The sequence below is a fragment of the Carettochelys insculpta genome, chromosome 5 (assembly GCF_033958435.1).
Source record: "Carettochelys insculpta isolate YL-2023 chromosome 5, ASM3395843v1, whole genome shotgun sequence".
NCBI lineage: Eukaryota > Metazoa > Chordata > Testudines > Carettochelyidae > Carettochelys > Carettochelys insculpta.
Window position 1 is genome coordinate 112,450,837 of NC_134141.1, and position 27,330 is coordinate 112,478,166.

Sequence of the window (27,330 nt, forward strand, 5' to 3'; positions counted from 1 at the left end):
GCAAGTGACGGGGGCGGCCCCAGATCGGCCGGCTGCATCCCGGGCCCAGGCGTAACCCTGACGCAGCTCCTTCACCTTACTCCTGACATGGTCAGGAGTGCAGGCAGGGTGACCCCGGGCGAGCGAACACATCTGAGTTCCACCTCTTGCTCCCCATTACCTGGAGCACCTCCTCCTCACTCCAGAGCCCCAGCAGGTCCCGAAGCTCGGCCTCCATCCAGGAGGGGCCCCACTGCCGCTTCCCAGCCTGGCTGCTGGTCTGGGAGCCCTGGCTCCCCTTGTGGGGGGGTGCCCTGAGGGCGCTTTGGGGGCTGGGTGACAGCCATTGCAGCACTGGGGGGTTCTTGTGGCTGCAGAGGAGCGTGCAGGCTGGCCGCGTGGCTGTGCTGCCGCCTGCACGCTCTCTCAGCTTCCTGCCCTGAAAGGCAGGGGGCGGGGAGCTTTAAGGGGCTGCTGCACGCGGCGACCATCGAGCCCATCTTCTGTGGGATCCATCAATGCAGGGCCATTAGAGTGGCTGCCCTAGCCCTCCCGGGCTTCTGACCGTCATGGCAGCCCATGGCCCCATGTAGGTCCACCCCCGGCAGCGACGACAGCCATTCCTGGATCCCTGGATCTCTGGCCATGTGCCAAGACCCGTACCGGCTGCATCAGAGACCGCCCCACCCCCCACATGACCAGGGCATCCTATGCCTGGTCCTACCTGAGGGTTCCTCGAGTGGTTCAGGGGAGGCCCAGGTGGAGGTAACCTGGCTAGGATACTCAGAGGGCTCGGCAATGCACAGCAGTCCCTCACTTTGAGGGTACTTTAAGGACTTCAGTAGGGTGGACCATCGAGGGTCCTGGCTGGGGCTTCTTGCCCTGCCACTCCAGCTCCGCCATGTCCAGGGTCTCCTTGGGTGGTGCAGCCTCCCTGGGTTCCAGCAGTTGGTGGAGCTCCCTGAAGTAGGGGCAGGTGGCCAGCACTGTCCCTGACTGCCTGGCTCAGTCCCTTGCTTGGGCATAGCCCTGCTGCAGCTCCTTCACTTTGAAGCAGACGTGGTCGGGGATCTGGAGGGGGTGGCCCGTTGCGGCAAGGTTGCTGGCAAGGCAGGCAAAGGTGTCCGCATTTCTCTTCTGCCCCTCCATCCTGAGCAGGACATCCTCATCCCCCCAGACAGCCAGCAGGTCCTGGACTTCAGCTTCCAGCCAAAGGGCCCCCTTCCTCTTTGGGGGCTTCCCAGAGCCCTGGGAGCCCTGCCGCCTGGACCCCTTGACTCCACGGGGATCCTGAAGGTCTTGGCTGCTAGCCATTGGTCTGGCCACAGAGGGGTGTTGCTTTCAGGAGGTGCTAGGGATTGTTGTCTGGCCACCTCGTGCTCCTATGTCTACCAGCACACTCTCAGCTTCCAGCACAGGGTTTCTGCATCCCTGAAGCTTTAAGGCACCTGCAGCTGACAGCCATAGAGCTGTGGCTGTTGGTGGGAGGGGCCAGCTCTGTGGAGGACTTTTCATTTCAAAATGGCAGCCAGGGAGTGGCTACACACATTTAATTTTGAAATTAGCATAGAAAGGAGGCGATATTCCCAACACGGGAGTGGAATAACGATTTCGAAATGAACGCCTTTTAATTTCAAAATCAATTTTGAAACAAGCAATTGTCCTGCTCATTTTGAAATTGCCCCTCATTTGGAAATATTTTTTAAATGAGCTGCTAGTGTGGCCACAGCCCAAAAGCTTGATTCTGTCCTTACAGGGTCAGATAAATGGTCCACCTCTCCCATTATCTTGTCACTGACAGAAGTCAATCGAGTGATCCATCCCTTGTAATTGAAGATTTAGAGACACCCAAAGCAGAGGGCTGTGTCACTGAAAATCTTGGCTAGTACCCATTGACAGACCTCCCTTCCATGACTTATTCAATTCTTTTTTGAGCCCCTCTACACTTGTGACCTCCACAATATCTCCTGGCAATGTGTTTTACAGATTGATTGTGCATTTGTGAACATGTACTTCTTTACAGTTTGTTTTAAACCCGCTGCCTATTAATTTCATTGGGTGATCCCTGGTTCTTGTGTTAACAACATCCCTAGACCATTTATGATGTTATAGATTTCTATCATATCCCCGTTTAGTTGTCTCTTTTTCCAAACTAAAAAAGTCCTGGTCTTTTTAATCTCTCCTTATATAGAAGCTGTTCCAAAACCTTCATCATTTTTCTTGCCCTTCTCTGTACCATTTCCAATTCTTATATCACACCTTTTTTGAGATGGGGTAACTAGAATTGCACACAACATTAAAGGTGTGGTCATATCATGGATTTATGTCATATCATTATTATATTTACTGCCCTAGTATTTCCTAATATTCTGTTATGTTGTTTGATTGAGGCAGCATATTGTACAGGTGTTTTCAGAGAACTATCCACAATGACCCCAAGTGCTCTTTCCTGAATGATAATGGCTAATTTAGACTCCATCATTTTGAATGTACAGCTAGGATTATGTATTCAAATGTGCATTATTTTGAATTTATCAATGATTGTTTTCCACCATTTTGTTGCCCACTCAGATTTGCGAGATCCCTTGGTAACTCTTTGCAGTCTGATTTGGCTTTAATTCACCTGAGTAATTTTAAATCAACTGCCCCTCCTCCCTGTTTACCCCTTTCTCCCGATTATTTATGAAATGTTGGATATCACTGGTCCTAGTACAGATCCCTGAGAGATACGAATATTTATATCTCTCCATTCTGAAAACCGTTCTATTAGGTGCTTCATGTCTTTTAACCAGTCAGTGATCTATGAGCTTTTACCCCATGGCTGATTTAATCTGCTAAAGAGCCAATTTGCCTAATGCTGAATTTAAGCTTCCTGGCCTGTAATTGCCAGGATTGGCTTAGAACAATTTTAAAAGTTGAAGTTTTAGTTATACTTTAGTTAGCTGGTACAGAAGCTGATTTAAGTGACAGGTTACCTACTACAGTTAGTAGTTCTGCAACTCCATATTTCAGTTTCTTCAGAACTCTCAAGTGAATACCATCTGGTTCCACTGAGTAATTTCCATTTTGTTTATCAGTTTCTTCAAAAATCTCCTTTACTGACACCTCAGACTGGGGCAGTTCCTCAGATTTGCCATCTAAAATGAATACCTGATGTATGGGATCTCCCTCACGTCCTCTGCACTGCAAGATGGATTCAAAGAATCAATTCAGGAATACTTAATCCACATTTCACTGATGGGGAACTGAGACACAGCAACATTAGGTGCTTATCCAAAGTCAAACAGGAAGTCTGCAGCAGAACAGGGAATTAAATTCAGGTCTGTCCCTAACTGTAATTTACTGTTATTAATTATCTATTACTGATTATTCCTTTAATGAAACCAGGTTCATGTTTTATGTCTGTATCATGTCTTATTGCCACTTACCTAAGATCTCATTAGCCAGGAAAGATGAACTGCAGCTAATGGGAGCTGCAAGAGGTCATACCTGTAGATGCTGGCAAATAAACAAAATGTGTGGAGGCCCACCAGGAGCTAAACCCGGTGAACTACATCTGGCCTGTGGGCTGCTTATTGCCCACCCCCAATTTAATTTATCCTATGGAATGTAGACAAGAATAATTCAGATTTTGTTCAGAATTCCTCCCCGAGCCTGTGGAAGAAGGAAGGATGGAGGGGCTGGGAATTTTGCTCATTCAGCACTACAGCTATGGAGAGTGCCTAACAGGAGACAGACACTGTCACAACTGCATTTGAGCTCTGCTGTAATTGCTATGAAAATGGGGACTGGTTCTATACCACGACCTATTTTCTGACCTGCAGTCTCTTATGTACCAAATTACTTTTGTACTACACTCCATTAGTAAGGGCTGTTCAGCTAAAAGAAAAATATCACATCATATTTATGAATTTCGCTGAACATATTTGGCTAATGTATATCAGACCGGTACAATGTTATTTTATTACTGCATGAGTTTTTCTATTGAAAACTGCAGAGCAGAGGTTCCTTTAATATGACATTAATGTCTATAAGTGCTCATAGTCACATTTCTAAATTTGATCAGAAGAGATAAAGATTCATACTTAGTAAAACCCAATTTTTCTTTCTCCTGTCACAGAGGCAAGGACAAACCAATTCCCTGACCTGATCTCACCGTTATGCCTACAGGCTGCATAGCTAATCCCACGGAGAAAGCAAGGGTTATGTGTGAACAAAGATAGAGAAATGTGTCATTAAAGTGATACTGATCTGTCAATATATAGAATACATTAAAGTGTATAACTACAATACTGCATCTTGCTTGGGATTTTGCTTTTTCATTTTATTTTTTTATTTTTCCCTGAAGGAAATTCAGGCCTGGCTTAACTGAGTTATAGAACATCATATGAGACTGTATGGATAAGCTATAAATAGGTAAAAAGATTGTAACATTTGTTCTGATACCTGTTCAAGGTATTCTTTTTGCTACCATATTTGCAAAACACATTTAAAATCAGCAAGTGAGGCAGAGTCAACAAATAGTTGGCATATAGGACTTTGCTGTTGCCTTTCTGTGTGACCCTGGACCTTCAATCTTCCTAGCCTGTGATGGGAATAAAAATATTTAGAACCCTTTGAAATAATGAAAGTGGTGTTATTGAGGTTATTAATTTTAGCTATCTAGGTGGAGGTTTTTTTAATTAAACGTACCAGAATTTTGTCAAGAAAACAGCTGTTTTGGAAAAGCTTCTTCCACAATTATTTAATTTTCAGTGGCAACATGTTAAAGAATGAAGAACTGTAATATGAGCTATATTAACCCATATTGTTAATAAATTGTGAATCTGTCAAGAAAATAGGAGTGTAACCCTAAATAATTCCTGCTACCCTACTAAATATTCTCCTGTTTGTGCATGCAAGGTTTGCATTTTGGCTACAGGGTCACATTGAAAGTTCATGATTCCCATTATCACCTAAATCTTTTCAGAGTCACTTCTTCCTTGGAAACCCCATTCCCACCATTCCTATAAAAATGGCCTGCATAGCCTTTGCTCCTAAATGTGTGACTTTAACTCTGACTGTATTGAAATATGCCTTACTGGCTCACGCCCACATTACGAAACAGTCCAGAACACTCTGTTCATGACATGTCCTCCCCAATATGTACCACTTCCACAGTTTTTGGGTCATCTGGAAGCTTTATCAATAATGATTTTATGTTTTCTTCCATTAATTAGAAAATGTTATGTAGCACAGGGCCAAACATCCATCCCTGCAGGAGTCAACTAGAAACACCTCTGCTCAATGATGATTCACAATTTGCAATTACATTTTGAGACCTAGCAGTTAGCCAGTTCTTAATCTATTTAATGTGTGCCAGATTGATTTTGTATTATTCCATTTTCTCAATTCAAATATCATTTGATACCAAGTCAAATGGCTTACAGAAGACTCAGTACTGGTTATGGCACCCTGGGGACCTGACCAGTTCCAAACCAGTGAATTTGTCAGACCAAGGTAGGTCACTACTAACCCTTCTGTTGGCTCCAGGAGTGCAGCCCCACAGGAGTGCACCAAGACTCATGGTCACTGGTCTGCGCTCCCAGGCCCAAGCCACTGGGCTTCACAGGTACCCTACCTCCCTCCCCAGCACCACACTGTATTCCCCCACTCAATCAATGCTGACCTCTCTGCCCCAATCAGGGGGCTCTGCAGCCATGTTTCCTCTCTACCTGAGTATCCCACCTATAGCTGCTCCTCTCTCTCCCTCCCTCCTTGAGCTTGAGAGCTACAGATGAGATATTTGTGCTGTTCAGGAAGTTCTGGGAGGGTGGGAAATGAGTTGCTGAGCATGGGACCTAGTTTTCCTCTTTGAGCGCTCCAGCTCAGGAGCACCCACAGGGACGCCAGACCACAGATGTTGCCGCATGACAAAAGTCCAGACTATAGAGGTCCCACCTGTATATTACCTTAACACTGTTACCTTCACCAAGCACACTTGTGAAAAGTAATCATATCAAAAATAAAGTTAGTTTTCATAGGTTCTGTCTTCAATCTGTGTTGACTGGCACTAACAACATTACTCTCCTTTAATTCTTGATTTACTCCTGTATCTGCTGCTCCTCATTTTGCCGTGGATCAATGTCAGGCTGACAGGTCTATAATTACTTACCTCAGCTTCTTTATCTTTTTTAAGCACTGACATAACTTGAGTTTTCAGAACTTCCCCAGTGTTCCATGATTTATTGAAAATCATCACCAATGGTCCAAAGAGCTCCTTGGTCATCTCTTAAAATTGACAGATACATGTTTTATCTGGGCCTGCTGATTTTAAAATTCTAACTTTTTAACATCCTCCTGAGCTAATGTTGGAATGGAAAGTATTTCTTCACTATCAAATGATATGACTTATTTATCTGTCTTTTTTCCAAAATACAGAACAGAAATATCTGTTTGAACACATCTGCCTCCTCTGAATTAATATTGACGTTTGTACCCCTCTGTCTAGCAATGGACAAGTAGTGTTGTTAGGATCCCTTTTGTTCGTAACGTATGTTAAACATTCATGTTCCTTAACTGTTTTGGCCACTGCATTTGTCTTTTGCCTCTCATCATTTTTTTGTAATTCCTAGCATTTATTTTATGTTAGTCACTATAAACTTTCCTTTGTCCTGTATCCAAATATATATCAAATACACAGAAAGAGACACAGTTTTTACTTCCCTTCCAAGCCAGAATTGTTTTCTATCCAGTTGTAATCTTTCTCTGTTTTGGCTTCTTGGGCATATTTAGAGTTGCAATTATCACTTGCATTTTTCTATTTAAATTCTTTCAATCAGCTGATCTACCTCATAGTTGTTTTATGTTGCACCTTTCTTGTCCACTGTGACTTCAATCCTCCAGTCCCTAGCTCTGCCCCTGACACCAGGGCTTGTGCTGGTAGCTTCTAAAAATGGCTATGGTTGCCTTACTCAATTCCTTCTGATTGAGAATTGTCCCTGAACTAGACCCTGGGTTTTTCAAGTTCCCTGGCATTGCAAAATAAAGAACTAATAACAGGAGAATGCTGACATCCTCTGGAACCTTTTCATTCCGTCCTCTCTTCTAAACATCTGGCAATCCCGCCTAATTCTGGACAATAAGTAGACAACTACTGGACCTTGTTTTGTATTTCAGGTAAACACTTTGCCCTGAATTTGACACAAATGGCTATGAGTGTTGAGAAGATCTTGTGGTGCCGTACAGCTGATATAAATCCTTACATATAACTCCTTTCCTTCCGCCTTCAGCGGATATGTACCTAAAACAAGGGTGTATGAACTTCTTCTTTATGCCCAAAAGATCCCAGCTGTGCAACACACAGCAAGTCCAGGATTGAAAAATGGTGAAGATGAGCTTTATGCAGTCCTACATGTGCATGACAAAACACCTAGCCCAGTATCACTAATTTTTCAGCTCTCCTATGTCAAAAGAAATATTTTTACTATTTAGCATCTGGCAGTTTTCATTGTTATTGTTGTTGTGTCATTATGCGGTGTAAAATAGTTTTGCCACTGTAAAGCAATGGCCACTCCAAGGGGCTGCAGCCACTCCAAGGCTCCAATGCTTTCCAAGCATATTGTCCCAGATTCATTTAAAGTGCAAAGAACTAGTCTACTATAGTCACTATCCCCATATCTGTAAACAAATCTATTGCCCTCCTACTGACAATGTTCAATCTGGCTAGCTCATCCTCTATCTAGTGAGAGTTCATGAAGTTCATCCTGTACAATGGACCTTCAAATAACAAACTGTATTTCAAATACATTCAGAGGCAAATTACATGATACTATTAAAGGCCTTCTTCTGACCTAAGTTTGTGCATCGAATACCTTAAGCACAAAAATCAATTCTATCCCAACTGATCACAGGAAACTGAATGTATTTAATAAAGAAGAAAAACCCTAATCTGGCAACAACCCAAGGAGCTTTGAGCAGACAAGAAAAAGTCAGACATTTCTGGGCTATATGTTATTGCACTTGCAGCTCCATTCGTCCTGATTTTTTTTTTAAGTATACAACAATTCAATTTTAGTGTAAATCAATTTTATTGTACAACAATACAACAATTCCAATTTTGTTAGTGTATAACATGCTGGCTAACTATATATGCCTCTGTCTTTGTTTACTTCCCCTTCATTCTGACTATATGCTATACACAGTGTTATTGCTATGCTACACATTTTACAGCCATTGGGTTGACCTATTCAGAGCAGCATTCCATTATATTCTATAAGTAACACACACTACTTTTCTACCTATAAAATATTATGCCATGTCTAGAAAAATATTCATTTATGGGTGGATGGTTATTTGCATACAGGAATGAAATTCAGGACACAGTTTTGTTAAATGTTAGCATAAAGCTGGCTTGGAAATACACATTAATTATATAAAAGTTCTGTATGCTTTGTAAAAGAGACTTTCATCCTGTAAAAAAAAAACTACATTATCTTAATAATAAGAATTTATAGTTCTGTGTTGTGGTTCTACAAATTTCAGCCTCATTCTGCCTAAATAGTAAGAAAGCCTGTGTCCTCTCAGATAACAGACAGTGCCTCCCACATAATCCTTCAGTGAAGACAAAACCCTGATTTTATTTTTTTATAATTAAAATATTATTTAGTCATTTTATCTATTGTCAATACTTAAAAAATATGTCAGCACCGTGATTTTGTACCCTTCACTCCGAGGACAAACCCCACTTTTCTTGATTTAATCACATGAATAAAAATTACTCGCTGAGTGTGTTAGTTGGAGGGGTAGGTCTCAGACAAGACCCATGAGCAAAATAGTTACTATCAGTAACCAGAGAAGGACAAAAACAGTATCTATTACAATTATAACCCCATTTTCACAAAAAACTGTCTGAAACAATAAAATTGTGGGTTAAAATTTCACATTTAGCATCCTCCATAAAGGTGAACTTTCCTAGAAAATTTGAGAAAAGTCATGATTCATGAGAAGAACACAGGTATTTTTAAAATAAAATACCTTTCCCTAACAAATTCACCCTTATGGCTTAAGAGAATGTGCAATAGCACCAGACTTCTACTCCGGCTTTTTTCACTTAGGCTATGTCTAAACCAGCCAAAAACTTTGAAATTGCCATGCAAATAGCCATTTCAAAGTTTACTAATGAAGTGCTGAAATACATATTCAGCGCCTCATTAGCATGCGGGCGGCCACGGCACTTCGAAATTGACACGGCTGGCCACCACACGGATTGTCCAGACAGGGCTCCTTTTCGAAAGGACCCCACCTGCTTCGAAGTCCCCTTATTCCTATGAGCAGATGGGAATAAGGGCACTTCGAAGTAGCCGGGGTCCTTTCGGAAAGGAGCCCCGTCTGGATGAGCCACGCGGCAGCAAGCCGTGGCAATTTTGAAGTGCCGTGGCTGCCTGCATGCTAATGACGCGCTGAATATGTATTTCAGCGCTTCATTAGTAAACTTCGAAATGGCCATTTGCATGGCCATTTCGAAGTTTTTGGTGAGTGTAGACATGGCCTTATTGGGCTTAATAAAACTCTTATCACTTGTCTAAAGATTTAAAAACATGTTAAGCTTTACAGAACCTGTGTGACATACTGAATTATTACTCTGTGTCTTGAGACTTTGCAGCTCTTTATTCAAGAAGCTTCTCTTCAACAGTTCTTGACACTCTTGAGCATGCAAACCCGTCCTTTCACGTTTTTATATTGCATTGTTCATTGTGATGTACCTTGCCCCTACACCTTTTTTTTTTCCTGTTCCATATTTTTTTGTGCTCTACTTTGTACTCATCATTACGCTGAGCAGTACATAATGAAGCTGTCTGGACTGTACACATTGTGATATACACCTGAATACCTCTTCACTCATTGTATTATGTTCCCTAGATAAGGTATAACCAAATGTGACTAGAATGTTTAGCATCAGTATTTTTCTCTTTAGTGTTTATTTCATTGGGTCTTTCTGCTTTCATTTTCTCCGTGAACTAAAATCACAGTTGCCCATTGAAATATTGATGCTTTGTTTTATTACTCTAAGGCTGCGTCTACATGGTGCGGCTTTCCTGGCAGGTCTATGCTAATGAGCAGCCTCAAAATTGCAAATGGCTGCTTATTACCATGGTCCTGCAGCTCATTAGCATAGCTGTGCGAGAACTTGGTCTCGGCAGAGGGGGTGCTGACAGTAAAGAGGCTGGGTGGACGTGCCCGTCAGCAAAAATTCAGTCATAAGAGTCTGGCAACAGAAGGGCTTTTTGCTGACAGGGCATGTCCACATGGCCTCTTTACTGCCAGAATGCCCCTCTGCCAAGACCGAGCATTCACACGGCTATGCTAATGAGCTGTGTGATCATGCTAATGAGCAGCTATTTGCAATTTCAAAGGCTGCTTATTAGCATGCACCTGCTGGGAAAGCCACGCAGTGTAGACTCAGCCTAAGTGACTAAAATTACCACAGTGCTTGCACTATTTGTGTATATTTAGAAAAGAGTGCCACGACTGACAAATTACAGCACAAATTACCATGACGGCAAACACAGAGTTTAAAAACTATGTGTTAGTGTCACCAGCTCCTAAACCGGGTGGCAGGCTGCAGTTTTATAACAGTCTCTAGGAAGAGCTTTTTCTCTCTTCCGCGAGGGTAAGCCGTGCAGCCCTGCCACCTTCTTGATTGAATCTCTGGGGCTTTAGAACCCTTGTTTCACACCAGGAGCTTTGCCCAGTAAGTCCAAATAAGACAGGCTCCTACAGGTTGAAAGTCTGTAGTCCAGCACCCTTGGGATCTGACCAGGGCCAGGCAAGAGAATTTGCCAGATTTTGGGAGGTCAATATTGTCTAACAGCATTACCAACACTTCCATGGATTCCTGGGATCATAGAAGACATTTAGGGGAAAATTAAGTGTGTTTTTAGTGAAAAAAGAGGAGCTGGTACTCAGCTGGCTCCCCACCCCCAACCCCATTTATACAGGACTGGTGGCTGTATATAAATTTTATGGGACTGTGGGAAACTTGACCACACTCATGATAAGTGGTCTTCTGGGTGGCTAAAATCATGCTGGATTACGGATGTTGCTGGACAAGAGGGTTCTGGATTAGAGAGATTCAACCTGTAGTGAGAGTTGTATGCTCACGAGGGATTAATGCATCCCACCAAGCACTCTGCAGTGACACTTAAATAGCATTGTTAAAACATTACCGTTTATTAGTCAACTTGAACACAGCACAGGAAGTCCTTAGGTTAGCAAGGGGAATGAAGGTTAAGCATAAACCATTCTGGTTAGCCTAGGTCTTGCCTAAATGTAATGAACCCCCATGGTCAGGCTCCTTCCAGCAGCCAACTCTTATACTCTGCACCTCACACCTCTGTCCTTTGTTCTCAAAGTAGGAGATGTTGCTCAGCTTTTCTACTAAGACAGGGGTAAATTCAGCTCCATAAAGGTTATTGATTACTTGTCATCAGTGCGCTGGGGACTGTATTAGCCATTGCTGTCTTAGATTTACTGTTGATGTGAGTCAGTTTCAGCTGGCATTTTTTTCAGTGGCCCATTCAGGCTCAGACAGCAAGGTGGCACTCATATCTATGACTCTTAGACTACGCTGAGAGCATACAATGCATCTTCTCATCCTTTCCATAGCCTTGTGAAAAACAAATGTCAGCATATTCCAGAAAACTCCCACTTTGTTACAGCAAGGACCCCAAAATAATGAGAATTAAAAAAAAATAAATTGATGATTTTAAGTCAAATAAAAATACTGGGTGCATTTGAGTCAATTTCTGGAGCTTTACCCTTCAACCATGATGACTAGAATTTCATCCCCTCTTCCAACATAAACTAACAATCACGATTCCAGAAGCTGGGAGTTTAAGTAGAAAACCAAATATTGTAAACCTGGTGATCACATTGCAAGACTTGGCTACACTTGAATTAATATTGAATACTTATACACAGTAAATTTCAACTGAGTAAAAATGGTGCAAAATCCCTTGTTGGTAATGAAGAAAAGATTTTGACACTTGTACTGGGCCTTAAAAATAAGAATTTTTGTGTTTGCAAACTTCTCACCCCACAAGATGCATCAGCGGTGAGGACAGGTGAAAATTCCATTGTATTGACATGAAAAGAAGATACAGACAGTATATAATTCAGCAGAACTAACATAACTGTTCCATTACAAGATGAATGTTCTGAAGCTAGGAGTGCTAAATACAGCATTGAAAAAATCTAAAGTGACAATTTCTGTTATCGGTATGTTGTTTGTACAAGCCTGAATGGGTCATTGTAGCTTCAGAAATGGGCTGGTCAACCATCAACAGACTCACAAACAGGAAGGTGACATATAGATATCCTACTTGTTATTGAGTGACCGCTGAGAGAGATGTTTGGGCTGAGGCTGGCAACTCCCTCATCCACCACCTAATACATTCAGTCTTACTCTGAGTCAATACATTTTTTTTTAAGTCTCTCATCCTATTACCTACATTCTTGGCTCCTAGTTATATTTAGCTGTATTAAAATGCATGTTGTTCAAGTGAGCCCAGACCTCACCATCATTATTTACCACTCTACCCTACTTTTCTGTCATTTGCAAACTTTACCACCAATGATTTTATAGTTTCTTCCAGACCATTGATAAATATATTGACTAGAACTGGGCTAAGAACAGATTCCTGCAGCTCCCAGAGGACCAATTTAGCTGCACAGTGATGACTTTTGCTCAACTGGGACAGAAATTCCACTTTATAACAACACCTTCTGCCAGCACTGTGGGGTTAAGTGGTGCTCAAGCAGATGTGAAGTTCTATGCTCTGGTCTTTTAATACAGAAGATACTTAACAACCATCAAAGCATAGCTGAGCCCTTCCTGTAATTCAGATTGTGTCTTATTACTTCAATAGGAAGAGCAACTTGAAAAAAATCTTGCATCTGTGGTGCATTTGGCTCCTCCCCTCCTATAAAAACAAGTATGAACATGGAGATGATTGCCTAAAGGCAAACTAACTCTATTTTTCATTAAATAAGAACGAGTTGCAATTTTTTCTTCATCCTTGCTGCAGCACGTTATATGTGTTGGGAGGAAGAGAGGTTGCGGAGGGAGGGGGCAGATTCTGCATTGTAATTCAAAAGAGGTAACCGTGTGAGACAAAAGAAAAGTCTCCAGAATAGGTAACACTATATCCATCAGTGACATCTGCCCCTAAGGACAATGCAGGGCTATTATTTATAAAAAAGAGAATTAATGCTTTCAGAGAATGAACTGTATACGCTGTGCATCAGGAAAAACTCATTGCATTTCAGCACAGTACAGGCTTCTAAAAAGTAAAAAACAAAACAAAACAAACAAAAAAACCCTGGACCAATCAATATACACCAGGGATGATTCTGGCCCACTGTTAGTGATTTTTGTTTTTTGTTTTTTCTGGTAGCATACGATTCTTTTCTGTGTACAATAAGATTTTTTTTTCTCTCTGTATTGATTAAAGGCATGTATGGGGTATGTGAGTGTCTCTCTTGTTTTCTGCAGTTGTGTAATGTCAAAGCATCTGGTTGAAGTTACATTTCTGGAATGTGAAGAAAAAGGGTTAATTTTAATTAAAGGATAGGGCTATGCACTGGGAACAAGCATTCTTGGGGGGGAAGAGGGCAAGTGTTCTGGCTACTCATAAAATAAAGGTAGAAGTGAAACAATGGAAGGTTGTTAAAAGTCGTTGCTCAGATAAGCATCCTGTAGTTCCAAAGCTCATCCCAAGTTCAGCCGGTGATGTGTTGGAGTCTGATAGCAGAGGCCAGTGGTTCTTACTAAAATTCTGCCCCCAAGCTGGAAGCAAGGTTGACTACTGGTCCACCATTCCATCACTGCGAGACGTGATTTACCGCAGGTGCTCATAATACAGGTTGAACCTCTCTAATCCAGCACCCTATGACTATTGAAGTGCCAAATGAAAGAATTTGCTAAATTATGGGAGGTTAATATAGTCCAGAATCATTACCAGCACTTCCACAGCATACTGTGCACTTAGAAGACATTAGAGCTAAATAACAGGACAGAACACTGAGAGCCAGGACTGGTGGCTGTAAAGGTGGCATCTCAGCCTAGGGGCGGTAAGCGAACGAGAAGTCATCCTTAATAGGTGCCAGCTGGATGGTCACTGATGATGGTGGGGAAAGTGATGGTGATGAGGGAGATGAGAGAATAATTCAGGTGGCTCTGGGAGGAATGGTGGGAGTATATGGAAATACAAATGTACATTCTCTACCTATCATAAGTTGGCTGGGGGGTTGTGACTGTACTAAATGTATGTGAGAGGAACTATTTTCCAAAATCCCACATGATTGGCATTAGTTACTACCCTTTATTCAACAGGATCCTTATCAGTCATTCCATTATCTTGCCCAGGATCTATGTCAGACTGGAGGGCCTATAATTACCTGGCCATTCTATTTACCCTTTTTAAAATACTGTCATCAATTTATCTGTTGTAGGAACAGAGAATGTGTAAGTGGAGCTAGATCTCTTCCAAGAGATGAAATAGAATGAGATGTAGGTGAGTTGTGTGGAATTACTGAGTGTGGTGTTATATAAAATCAAGATCATTGGATCCTGCTTGTGTATGAACTTAGAATTTTCAACAGGCTCTAGTATTAAGTGAATTTTAGTCTCAGTGATACCACTTGTATTGTATTGGGAACATCTTCATATTTGTTCACATTCTTCTGGAGAAAAAACCTTCCACCTGATAGCATTTGTTCTCAGCTCAGGGTCATAACTGACTTTGCAAGAATCACAAGTGTGTGTCTGTGCTAAATCCAAGATTCTCCTGGAAATATATAGTTTTGTGTTTTTGCTTCGGATATCTCTGTAGAAAACTCTGATAAAAAAAGTGCAGAACGAAGTAAATAAAATTTATGTCCCCTAAAGCCACTGCGAGTAGACTATTTTACATATATTTTTATAAATATTTGATTATCTACCTCTGATTTGATTATCTAACATTGACTATCCTGTCCTAAAGAGGAACGATTCCATTTCTGGTGAGCAGCATGCATGACTAGAGGAATCAGCATATCAGTGGCCTATTATTTTCTGCATTGATCCACTGTCCTGCACTCCAGGAAGGAAAGAAGAGGAATCACAGGAGATTTTATTATTCACTTGCTTATGGGAGCTTGTCCCTGTAATCCTGCTTTAGATGGGGAAGTGAAATTGCATTTACAGGTTGTAAGACCCTTGAAATATTTTCAGAACTAATTGTGTTCCTCTCTCACACTGGCCCTTTCTGTGTCTCAGATACCTAAATCACTATCCCTCAGTTTCATGGGATGCCCATGGGCCAGAGGGGTCTGTTCCACTCTTGGAAGCCTAATCCTAGTCTGTCAGTAGGAATCCTATGGACTTGGAGGGCCTACTTCAGAGATCGCAGCAAAGAGATGGTGCCAGACATGAAAGCTCCTGACTGCTCTCTGCTGCTGGCTGTGTCCACGCTGTGCCCAGTGCCTTCCATCCCACCCACAGGGAAGTGGACAGGGAGGAGGTGGCTGCACATCATATTGTGCAACACTGCTGGGACTGAGGAACAACCTCCATCTGTGGAGCTACTATCATGGCTTCACTCCTATTGCGTTGATTAGAGCAGTGCTTGCACTGGAGCCTGTTCTTTTCCAGTCCTGCCTGCATCCTTTCCAGCCAGTGGAAGGGTACCTAGGTAACCTCACCAGGTCTGCATTGTGAAGGAGACTGTATTCTGCCTACAGAATTGGCCCAACGGTTGAACAAGATGCTCACATGGAGGAAGAAGAGGAGAGGGGACACAATTGCCTCCTTTTGCCTTTCACTACAGGTTGCACCTCCTAAAACCAGAATTTTCTTGTACAGCACCATCTCTAGTCCAGCAGGATGAGTGATGCTCCTGGACCAGAGGGCCAGGGCAGGAGAGCAAGCCAAGCTGACCTCCCAGCAGGAGGCAGCAAGTCTGGGTTCGGAGGTGGCATCCCCCCTGCAGGGGGCCGGGGAAGGGAGCCCGCTGCATTGGGAAGCTGCATCTGCAGGGCCAGGCAGCTGTGGCTGACCAGTGGGGGTGGTCAGGGACCAAGGGGAACATTAACCTCCCCTGGTCTGGCAAAATCCTTTGTGCAGGACCACTGATGTACTGAGGGTGCCAGACCAGAGAGGTGCAACTTGTTCTCTCAGGGTAGCTTCAGGGTCCCAGTAGCTGCCATTACTCAGACGAGGAAATGGAACTAGGGATATAATCTCCCCAGATAAGATTACTGAGTACAATTGTCTAAGAATTTGAAACGGAAATGTAGAAATTTGGAAATTTGAAATTTATTTGGAATTTTCCTGTGAAAAGCTCTGCAACTGGGAAGGTCACAACAAATGGGGAGGAAAGGGGAAAAAAAGCTGCAGGTGACTTCAGGAGGTGGGACACTACCTTGCTACCAGTGATTGATGGGTCAGGTTCTGCTCCCAAACTACAAACTGAAGGAATTGGGATCTCTAATCCCAATCTGTCCCATGGGTTTTGCCCTGGAATCTGCATCTAAGATATAGAGAAAGTTGGAATCTCTGAAATCAAATTGGCTCTACCCATCAAAGCAAGTGTTCCCAGAGCCAGCTACCATTCCCCAAAAAGGAGAATAAATAGAACCCTATAAAAGATTCACACATGAAGAGAACAATTGTAATATTTCAGAGGTAATATCCTGGCTCTTTTGAACTCAGGGCAATACTCCAAGTGGTTTCAAAGGGACTTGGGTTTGATCCCAAAAGTTCGAAAGGACACCACTGTGTCCTCTGGCTTCATTTGAACACATGTATTCCCATGACCACTGAGGAGGGAGTTTTCAACAGCTACTAAAAAAATACGATGGTTATCATCCTTATAGAATTTTGTTGGTTTGCCTATAGACTTCCAGGACTACGTGGCAAGGCACAGACTCACGCTGCCGAGCATCAATTATATGCATGATAATATTTCTAGAAACAGAGAAGCTGGAGCTAGATGGAAGAATAGCAGAATGGTGAAAAACCTGGAAGGCCCAAGGGTGCGTAGAAGTTACGAATGCACAAAGAATATGAATACACATACAAAAACATTACCTTTTAACTAAATAACTCAGCTCTCAAACCAGGGCCTATGGAAATTTGGCTGTTCACATAAGGCCACACGCTCACCACCAAATCCTTACACTTCTAAAGAACTTGAAGCCTTTAGAGGCAACTGGAAAGATAAGTTGACTGCCCACATCAGGAGTGACAAGGTTAGTGAGGCAATATTTTTATTGGATCAAATACAGTTGGTGAAAGACAAACACTCAAGTCACATATAACTGGGGCAGTATATAAGGACAATGCAAAAATGTACAATTCTTACCTGCCAGAACTCTGACTTCTGCTTCATTTCCAGTTCTTGAACTAGCAGGATTTTTTGCCAGGCATCTGTAGATCCCACTGTCCCCTGCTTGGATTCTGCTAATCTGTAAAGCTCCAGAGGGCAAGACAGCCATTCGGGTGTCACTAGGGCTCAGAATCAGGTCCTCCTGGTTTTTTTGCCAGTGTACTGTTGGCATAGGTTCTCCAATAACTTCACATTTTAACAAAACTGTGTCTCCTGCAAAAGCTGTGACAGATTCTGTCTGGGAAAGAAACCTCAATGGTCCTGCAAGCAGAAGGAAAAAGAAGCAATTATATAGCCACCGAAATACACATTGAATGCTGTTTCTAGGTTGAGCTGGATTTGGTTAATCATCGAGTCTGAAAAACAATAGATATTCAGAGAAGTACTTTGACAATTCTGTGATTCCTGAGTGACTATCAGGATGCTACTAATGAATGTAATTTAAAAAAGAAAATAATAGATATTCTATTGACAGAAGAGAGTACCAAAAGGCAAGTTGTTACTTACAAACTACTTGAGCAATAACTTTATCAAAGTATAAATGCGTTCTATGCAATCAAAACTTCGTCACCGGTTAAAATTCAAAGAAATATGCACTGAATTTAGGTAGGATTAAGAATTTTTTGTTATTTTCTTATCTTTCCACTTAATGTAATCTTTCTTCTATGCTGCACATCAAACTGTGTGACTGACATCTCCTCTGAAGAGATACTATTCATCGTAGTGAAACAAAACAAGTCTATGACCATGTTATTACAGGGAGAGGTAGCAATTCCTATATTTAGGCTGCCTACCACTTTTCGTTATGAAGGATTCTTGCAACCTGTGTTTGGAAAAGTTCTAACATCACTGTTTGAAGCAGGTCTTCAAAACACAATACGGTTGAAACCCTTGATGGATGTTTGGCTTATGCCATGAAATTCTATTGAGCAACTGAGATGTAGATGGTTTAAAAAAATCACCCTTCCCCCCAAGGAATGCAAATGAAAGATTTAGATATCCTTCAAAGCAGCAATGGCAGCAGCACTGGGAACATATGAGAGCTTTCAGAGGTGATCCCCACACCCTAGACCCAACACATGACACCAGTAACTCCTTCCAACGCCTCTGGGATAACTGTATTCTCTTTGTAGCAACTAACGTAGTTAGTCCTATATCTTAAGTGTCTGTGTAACACTGACAGACTGTGGTTGTCTGCAGGCGGAATTGAGCCTGGGATCTCTAGAGCTTACAACATGAGCCTCAACTGCATGAGCTAAAAGCCAGATGCCTGGTAAACAAGACTGCTGGACAGACTCATTAGTCTCTCTGTAATTGGGCAGCAGTGCTGGAAGCTGTGAAGTGTTCAGGGCTCAAATTCTACTGATGTAATATTTCAAAATGTAGGGAAGCAGTTGCTAGTGCCAGAGGCCGCCAAGCATGCAGGGAGAAGTTAAAGAAGAGCCCCTGGCATTTTAGCCGGTAAAAAGAAAGTCAAAATTTTATTAAGGAGGGTGAGCAGAAACTAACTTAATGATCTGATTGATGAATCACTAGAGTTAGGATTCAGAAGACCTGGGTTGAATTACTGGCTCAACCACATTTCCTATGTGACTGTGGTCTAGTAATGTAATTCACTCTTTCTCCCAACTCACTGCCTGAGATACGCTTTCCTAGTTCACATACTTGGGGGAAGAGGTATAAGGATAAAATCTGTTAATGATTGTGAGGGGCTCAGACACTATGGTAGAAATAAGTATCTGTCATTATTACATTTGCATGGAGTCTAGTATCTGCTGAACAAACACCAATATAATATTCACACATTTAGCTAACTAGTCAAGGATGGAGTTGAAGGAGCATATGGAGTTGGAGGAGAAAGGGGTTCTGAAAAGAGAAACAACAATTAAACTCTACGTGGTAATTTGTAATCTCACACAACAGCTGAACAGCCATCAGCTGCATCCTTCCGTGCTCTAAAGAGAGAGCAAAACAGCTACATTTCAAATGAAGCTGTTGGCACAGACAGGATGTAACAGCTTTTCACATACACCAAAACTGACGTCAATTTGAAAAGCAGCAACATTAAATGCTTTCCACTTTAGCTTTGTTTTAAACGAAAAATTTATTGAGTGTGGGCAGAAAGCTGTTAAAAGCCACCACTACGTCTGTGTCAGCAGAAAAGAAGGCTCGCTAAAGTTTAAGGGAGTTTAAGGGAGAAAAAACAAAACAAAAACAAAAAGCCAACACAACCTGTCCAGCAATAGAATCCATGAACAAGGCTTTTGACACAAATAGCTGGTTGTCCTCAAGAGTCCTTGCAGAAACCACAGGTGACCCAATTTTAGACAAATAAAATAATTGAGGGACCAAGGCTACTTCCCATGACTTTCTAAGACCTGTCCACCCTAAATATAATTCCAGACCTCCTTAAGAATTTTAGGCTTAGCACAAACCACCCTCAATCTTCATATGTTACAGATTAATTGAATGTAACAAAGGAGAAACATGCTTCACTTCTCCTGGAACTCAAGTGACACATGCATCTACCTTTCCCCCCAAACACCACAAAAAGCCCTTCAGGACCTCAGAGAGAGAGAAGGGTCAGAGATCTTCCTTCCCAGCCCATATGCAAAGCAGGGCAAGTGACTGCAGACTTCCCAAAAAAGCCTTTCTAAACAAGGATGTACAGTGGACAGTGGTGGTAGTGGCTGAGAGAGATATGCCTGCTTCAGTGGTGAATTTGGCTCTGCTTATATAACACACACATTTCACTAAACATGGAAAAGATGAAGAAAGGCACTCTGGCTAGGATTTTCAAGTCGGGCTGAGTAACTTAAAAACACAAGACTTAGTGACTCCACAATGGTACACGTGCTTCTAAACCACAACGATGCTTTTACAATCCTACCTTGTACACAGCTACAGCTCAATATAGTGTCGTATAGTGACTGTCTCCATCAGAAACTGGATGACCATGTTACACATGCAAAGCAAAGTCACAAGTTGTGCACTCATCCCAAAGCTCCACTGCTATCTACCATATCTGTTACAGAAAGAACACTTTAGGCATGCTTTACCAAGTTCAATAACATTCGTAGGCCTATAAATGTTTTAGACTTCTTCCTCTGTGAGGTCAGGTACCTTCAGTCTTATCAGCCCAAACATGCAGAGCACAGAGGGAACCATGAAAAAAACAAACAAAAAAGCCTACCATGGACTGTATATATACAAATGTTACAGTTTTATGTTCTGAAGCCCTAGGTCCTACACAGGAGCATGTGTAGTTCCATTGCAAAGCAGGGACCTTCCCTTTTCCAGTGGTTCTATACACCAGTGGTTTTCAACCGTGTGCCATGAGAACTGTCCAAGAGTGCCATAAAACTTCATCCATTTCCCCTCACTCTGGCTCTTTGCAGAAGACCTCCTACTTTCTGGAGCCACCTCCTCCCCTTTTTCCCCCTGCAAGCAATAGAGTAACTGCTGAAATTTTCAGCAGTTACTCCATTATGCAACATCCCTAGCATGGCACATGTTCACCTGCCCGCTTTTTTTTCAACCTGTCAAATATTGTGTGCTCTGTGGTGGATTTGAAACATTAACGCATTTGATTCTTGTTTAGCTTGTTGTATGTACTACTACATTGCAGACCTCTCAAGTGAGACTGAAACTAAAGTAAATGTAAGTAAATGAGACATTTCTGAGCAATCAATTCAGCTGAAAAAGCGGGTGTGCCATGGGATTGTCTCACTGAAGTGTGCCATGTTACTGTAAAGGCAGAAACCACTGAAATATACAACACTTCTGTTTATAGCTCTCCAGGATCCCACTTACAGCAGATCCCAATGCTGTCATGGGCCTTGGACTATATATTGCCCAGCTAAGGCCTCAGGCCTGTGGACGTTTAATGGTAAAATTCCATATTAGTTGGATTTTTTTTTAAATATCGTTCTTTTGAAGCGGTTTAGAAGCTTGGGATTTCATAATATGGCTCGGGGAGAGGACTTATGAGTAGACAGTGAAAAAGTCAAAACATTTACTACATGGTCAGCATTTATCACAGTGCTTTCCCCGCTGCACCTAAACTATTTTAAATATAACACACACACAATGCTCATTATAATATTGGCATCTGGTTCAGTCGGTTTAGTCTAACACTCTGGAGTTGATTCCCTTGCGTTGCTGTACTGGTTTTAAGACAACCATAGAAATAAACCACTCCACAGTTCAGGTTCATGTCATCTGTGGATTTCTCCTCACACCTGTAGTTGCCTTTCACCCATTGCCTTAGAGCACTATACCCAGACCTGCTTTTATTTCCAATCTGAAAATGGCACACATGTCTGATTTGCCCTGCAGCCTGGTTGGCAACCTATCAGGATCCTCATCTTTCCCTACAGAAGGTCTAATGATTGAGTAATTAAAGTTCATTTAATAAAAAGGCTTATCATTTGGGGGATAGACCTTGGGGTCTGGAGCATGATTAGCTATTAAATATTCAGCAATTTAGTACCATTCAGTCAAATCCCCTGAAGGAATGTTGCTTTAAGTGTTTTGTTTGTTTCAAACTAATGTCTGCAAGGTTACATAACATCAAGGCAAGACCTTTTTTCCACGTTCAATGCACAGAATAGCTAAAGGGCATGGAACCAAATTAATGAAAAGAGCTATATGCTTCTGTTAGGTTCAGGCAACTCCAAAGAGAAAGAGCAGCAGTGAGCCTGAAAGAGAAAATCTTACATAGAACTCTTCTTAATTAGTTTGCCTTTATTTTTTTTTCATTCTTTCCTCTCCCGTGTTTTTATTCTATTTCTCGTTAATGAGAAAAACTCGCCACACTAACTGAGTCAGGAAGACAATAGCAGAGAAAAGGGGGAAGGAGGAATATCAGCATGTTTTTAGTATTCATGGCTTACTGGCAGACTTGCTTGGGCTCTAATACTATATATATTTTCACACAGAAATCTGGGTCAGGATTGGGAACTACTTGCACAAGTACCTTAAAGGACAACTCATGGTAATTCATGAATGGGTGATGTCTGTAAGTGAAATTTGTCACACTGAGATTGTGCTGAAGCAGAGGGACAGAGTGGTGGTGGGTGGCACTGAGGTATTGAAGATGCTGTCTTTTTTTTAGATGTGTTATAAAAATAAGGCCACTTACGGTCATTGCAGAATCAATGGCAGGGCTCCCTCTCCCCCAACAGTGAATGTTTTTGACTCTGATACTAACGGTAAGGTCATAAGTCCCATTTTTACCTCTATCCAACCAAATTACTACATCACTTCTAAAGTCTCAAAGGGGTATGGGATTTCTTTTCCCTTCCTCTCCTAAATTCCTGTGCACCATTAAATAACTGACATTTTCCTTTCAAAAAGTTGTGGCATTTTAGTAGCTGGTGGAGAAAAGGGGGTACTGTGTGCTCTGATGGGATTCTAAAATAGGGTGAATGAATGAAAACATTTCATGTGGAGGAACTTCAGTTTGCTGAGGCAGTATGCATAAGAAACTTTAAAACAGAACATGTATTTTAGCATATGGTTAAATAAAGGTAATTTTGTGCTAGGGTTAATTTGTAATAATATCATCTAAATATTTCCTTTCTTGTTACAAGTCCAATCTAAGAAAATTGGAAGCAGTAAACCACAGCAGAGGTAATAATATTGATGAAAAGCTTCTGGCGAAGCTATATAATTTAGATTTCTGATTTAGGAGGACCTACTGGGAGAAAATTGAAGTTAATGATATACCTTTTAAAATACTTTTATAATGGAAAACCAACCAGAGAAGATGCCTCAACTGCTACAATAGAGCTATTCTGAGTCCTTTTTGTCATACGAAGTAGAAAGATTCACCAAGCTTTTAAGTTGTTCTACATAATGCACAGGATATTTTATGCCTCTGCAATTGCACCCAAAAATTAAGCACTTGTAGTTTTCAAAAAAAGAAAACTCAGTTAGGCAGTGACAAAGGGCAGTGAATGGGAAAAACAGCAGAGGCTGGAAAGTGATGATACATCCACATGGCAGGTTAAAGTGTAATTGTACAACATATGGCACACCCAGGAGCCTTGGGTTGCTTGCCCATACTAAAACCCACAACACCATGTCTTAATTATTATTGTTAAACATACTAACCGTGTTAAAATGGTACAGATGTGCCAGCCCATGCTACAGTTATACTTTAATGTGTGGTGCTGAGACACCATGGGTATCTCAGGAACAGAGCTGGTCAGGAGACAAGGTGAAGGGAAACAGAGGAAGCTGGTGAAACCCTCTGCTCTGCTCTGCTCTGTTTAAATGGACACTCCCAGGAAAGGAAAGTTGAACCAATATTCAAGCTTTTGCCCAATGACATTCAAAGCCTTTCATTCTGACAGGTTCCTGATGTTTCAAGTAATGTGTTTTGAAAGCCCCCTGGGGCAATTCTTAAAGTTTTCTAGACTAGGTGAGCAAAACATAAAACAGAAGAGACATGATTCAGCTAGTTCCACAAGCTCTCTTCCCCCCTTTCTTTCTGTCATATGCTATTTTGGTCCCTACCACTCCCATCACCATGCTATTCATATATTTAAAAACAGGACTTAGGCTCCTAAGTTACTCAGGTGTCTCTAAAATTTTTATTTTAAATGATTTACCCAAAGTTACACACAAAGACTCTAGCAGAGCAGGAAACAAAACATGGGTTTCCACATGAGCATCCTTTCTTTTTAGATAAAATAGCTGAAAATTTCTGTTGGAGACTGCAGAAATCCTTAGAAAACTTTACAAGAGGCCACAAAGTTTAAACTCATGAGGTGCTGTTAGTTTTCAGCTATCAGTGATAAAGTGAAAGAGAGCCCTCGAGGAGCTAAGTTTAGATTCCCATTCAGGTCTGTGCACATGGCCAAGAATGGGATGGGCATTCAACCCTTGTAGGAAGTTAACATTTGGCAACAAACACCAGATCCATCTGTGTGTCTGAGGGCACTAATCACTTTCAGACACTCAATTTCCCTCACCCCACAATATTTATAAAAGCATTTTAATAGAAACCCTTTATGTTCAATATTCTCCTGCCAAAAACCTCCTTTTATTGTGCTATGCTGATGTTCTCTTAGTCAGCGCCTCTTTGTTTTTGCCATCCCAGAGTGAGCAATATTGCGTTCTGACAAGAGAGCAAACACAGCTTAAATGTTGGTAACCAGATTCATCCGCAATAAACAAAGCATTTGGACTCACTACAGAGCAAACTGTTCTCAACACAGGAATAGGAGGATAAAGTGAGATATCATTTCTGCAATTTGCATTTAGCAGCCTAGTACCGAGTTAGGAGCCTATTACCACATCTTTGCTGTAGTACCACTAAATCTTTTTTCATCAGAATTTCACCTTGGAGAGAGAGGGGATCAAAATGCCATAAGGTTTGCATATTATATATCTGAAGCCCACCTGACATCTCCACAGTTATAAAGTATGATGTTACAGAAAAGATTTTGCAGTTTCTTAGGAATGTTAAACTAACTGAACTACTGTGCTACATGCCTGAGACTGGATTGAAAACAATTTCCTGTATATCCAAGTACATTTCCATTAGAATCAGACTCAATAATATTTGTTATTTTTTTAATAACGTGGGAACAATGTGCCAGATGCTTTAAGGACAACCATCCTGTGAAGGGCAGCAGGACATTTTTTTAAGTACCTACGTGAATTGGAAACCTCCATTACTATTACTTTCACTGAAGCTTGGGCTCTTAAATTGAGTGGGAGCTTTAGCAAATTGTATCCCATATTCTTTCCCTGGAAAATTATAATGACTCCAAGCCAATTGTCACTATTCGCAGGTATAAAACTAACCACCAGCATAAAATCTTGCAAAATCTAAGCTTAAAACAGTTGATGCAAAATAAATGGGACAAAACAGAAATCAAGAAAAGTTGGTGTGCTCAGATAGTAATTTTACTTGCATCTTCTCAGCTCTACTAATCTCTTCTCTTATGGGGTATAGGGAGGAATTAATGGGCTGGATTATCTGCTGATGTAAACTGATGTGTCCATTGCTGTTAGTTGCTAATTTACACCAGACGAGAATCTGTCCCGATGAGTTTAGGTGAGTTTTAGAGTAAGCTGAAGTGAAAAAGGTCTCAGGCAGCAGCAGCTAGAAACATTATAAAAGCTAAATAAGGTGGGACTTGGAGGAAGAGAGGGTAGATGAGTGGCTATTAGCATACTGGACTCCCAAGGCAGAGGCCTGGTACCAAGAGTATAGTGACATGAAAAGTCAGTTGCATCACTTTGTAAGAGATGAAGGTGAAAGGGAGCAGAAAAAGATCATAATAAAGAGATTTAAAAATGCATGATGATGAAAAAAACATTAACCACCTGCCCCAATGTTCAGAATGAAGAGAATTCTCACTGACATTTTCTCTACATACAACATTTCATTGTGATCCCTCTAGTCATCTGTAACCAGTGCTCCACAGTTATGGTGAGTTTACCCCGCTGTCCCCAGGTCCCATTTTCAAATGTGCTTGAAGTGTTATTTTTTAAAAACTAGTCATGCACAAAGTATAGGTACAAGAGATTTTCCAGCAGTCCCAGGTATGCATGCTAAACAAATAGATCTCAAAGGGGCTGTCTGGATTCAATGCTAGATCCGCAAGCTAGTTAATGGTCCCATGGTGATACATTCGGGTGGCACAATGGAACCATAAATGTAGAGCCAGTGCCCAGAGAGAAACATCCTACAGGCAAAAGGGGGACCCTTGGGAACTAGGCTCAAGGGGAGTGAGGGGTGCACTTGGGATGGGGGAAGCCCTGTCCCTGGGGCACTGTGCCATCCTGCCCTCTTACAGCCCTGCTGCTGAGGGGGTGGCCTCAACAAGGGGGACTCCCGGAGAGGTTGGGCAGGGAGAAGCAGATGGGAAGGGGCAAAGGACACCCCTGGGGCCCAGGGACTCTCCCTTTCAGTCTCTGACGTGTGTTTGGTCCTCTCCCTCTGCAGGTCATGACACACTTCAATAACATCCTGCTGTGGAGGGTTATTTGTCTGGGAGACGTGGAGGCAGTCATGGCCAGATTCACTATCCTGGGTTTCCCAAACTGCAACAGGGCCATTGACTGGACCCCACATCCCAATCTATGTCCCAAAGCGTAGTGCAGCCAATTACATCAACCAGAAGGGCTACTTCTCCATGGTGCTGCAGGCCCTGGTTGACGATCGTGGACAGTTTACAGACATTTTGTCGGGTGGGAGGGCTGGGCATATGATGCCTGTGGGTTCTACAACTCTAATCTGTGCCAGAGGATGAAGGCAGGCACATTCATTCCCTGCCAGGAGCTGGCAGTTGGGGACGTGCAGATGCTGGGGACACACTGGTGAAGGCCTGTACTGGAAACCTGGACTCAGATAGAAACTATTCAGTGCCCATGTAAACTGCACCACTATGCAGGCCAAGTGCACCTTCGGCTGCGTCAAGGCATGGTTCAGGTGCCTGCTCACCTGCCTCGATGTGCGGAAGTGTAACATTCACCAAGTTGTGGGGGCTTGTTGTGCCCTGCACAACATTTTGGAGGAAAAGGGGAAGGCCTTCCTCCCGGGGTAAGGGGTGGCCACTGGCCATGCGGGGTGTGCCCATGAATAGCCAGGTACAGCTGCTATCCACCAGGCCCATCAAGATAGTCTTTGGATGTGGGAGGCCTTGAGGCATTGCTTCTCCCAAGGACCCAAGTAACCCTCCCCAAGGCCCCCATAGTAGGGGCCTCAGGCCCACAGATGTACCCCATCCCCACAACAACCACAACCCCTCTCTCACCCCTCCTCAAATCCTTCACAATGATGAGGGACACAGGTGTGGTGACTGATTAACTGTATTTTATGGAACCAAATAAAAAAATATGTGAAAAAGAAATTATGCAATACAAAACTATTTAAAACAAAATGAAGTGCAATCATCTTTGAACTATTTACAGAGTGGGGGAC

At 42.2% G+C, this 27,330-nt stretch overlaps 1 protein-coding gene across 1 annotated transcript in view; it reads right to left on the reverse strand.

Moving 5' to 3' along the window:
• Window positions 1–27,330, reverse strand: part of DCC (DCC netrin 1 receptor) — a 588,079-nt gene that overhangs the window by 466,083 nt on the left and 94,666 nt on the right. Inside the window, 1 exon segment of the mRNA XM_074995966.1 lies at window positions 17,364–17,648. Coding sequence (XP_074852067.1) covers window positions 17,364–17,648 — 285 coding nt within the window.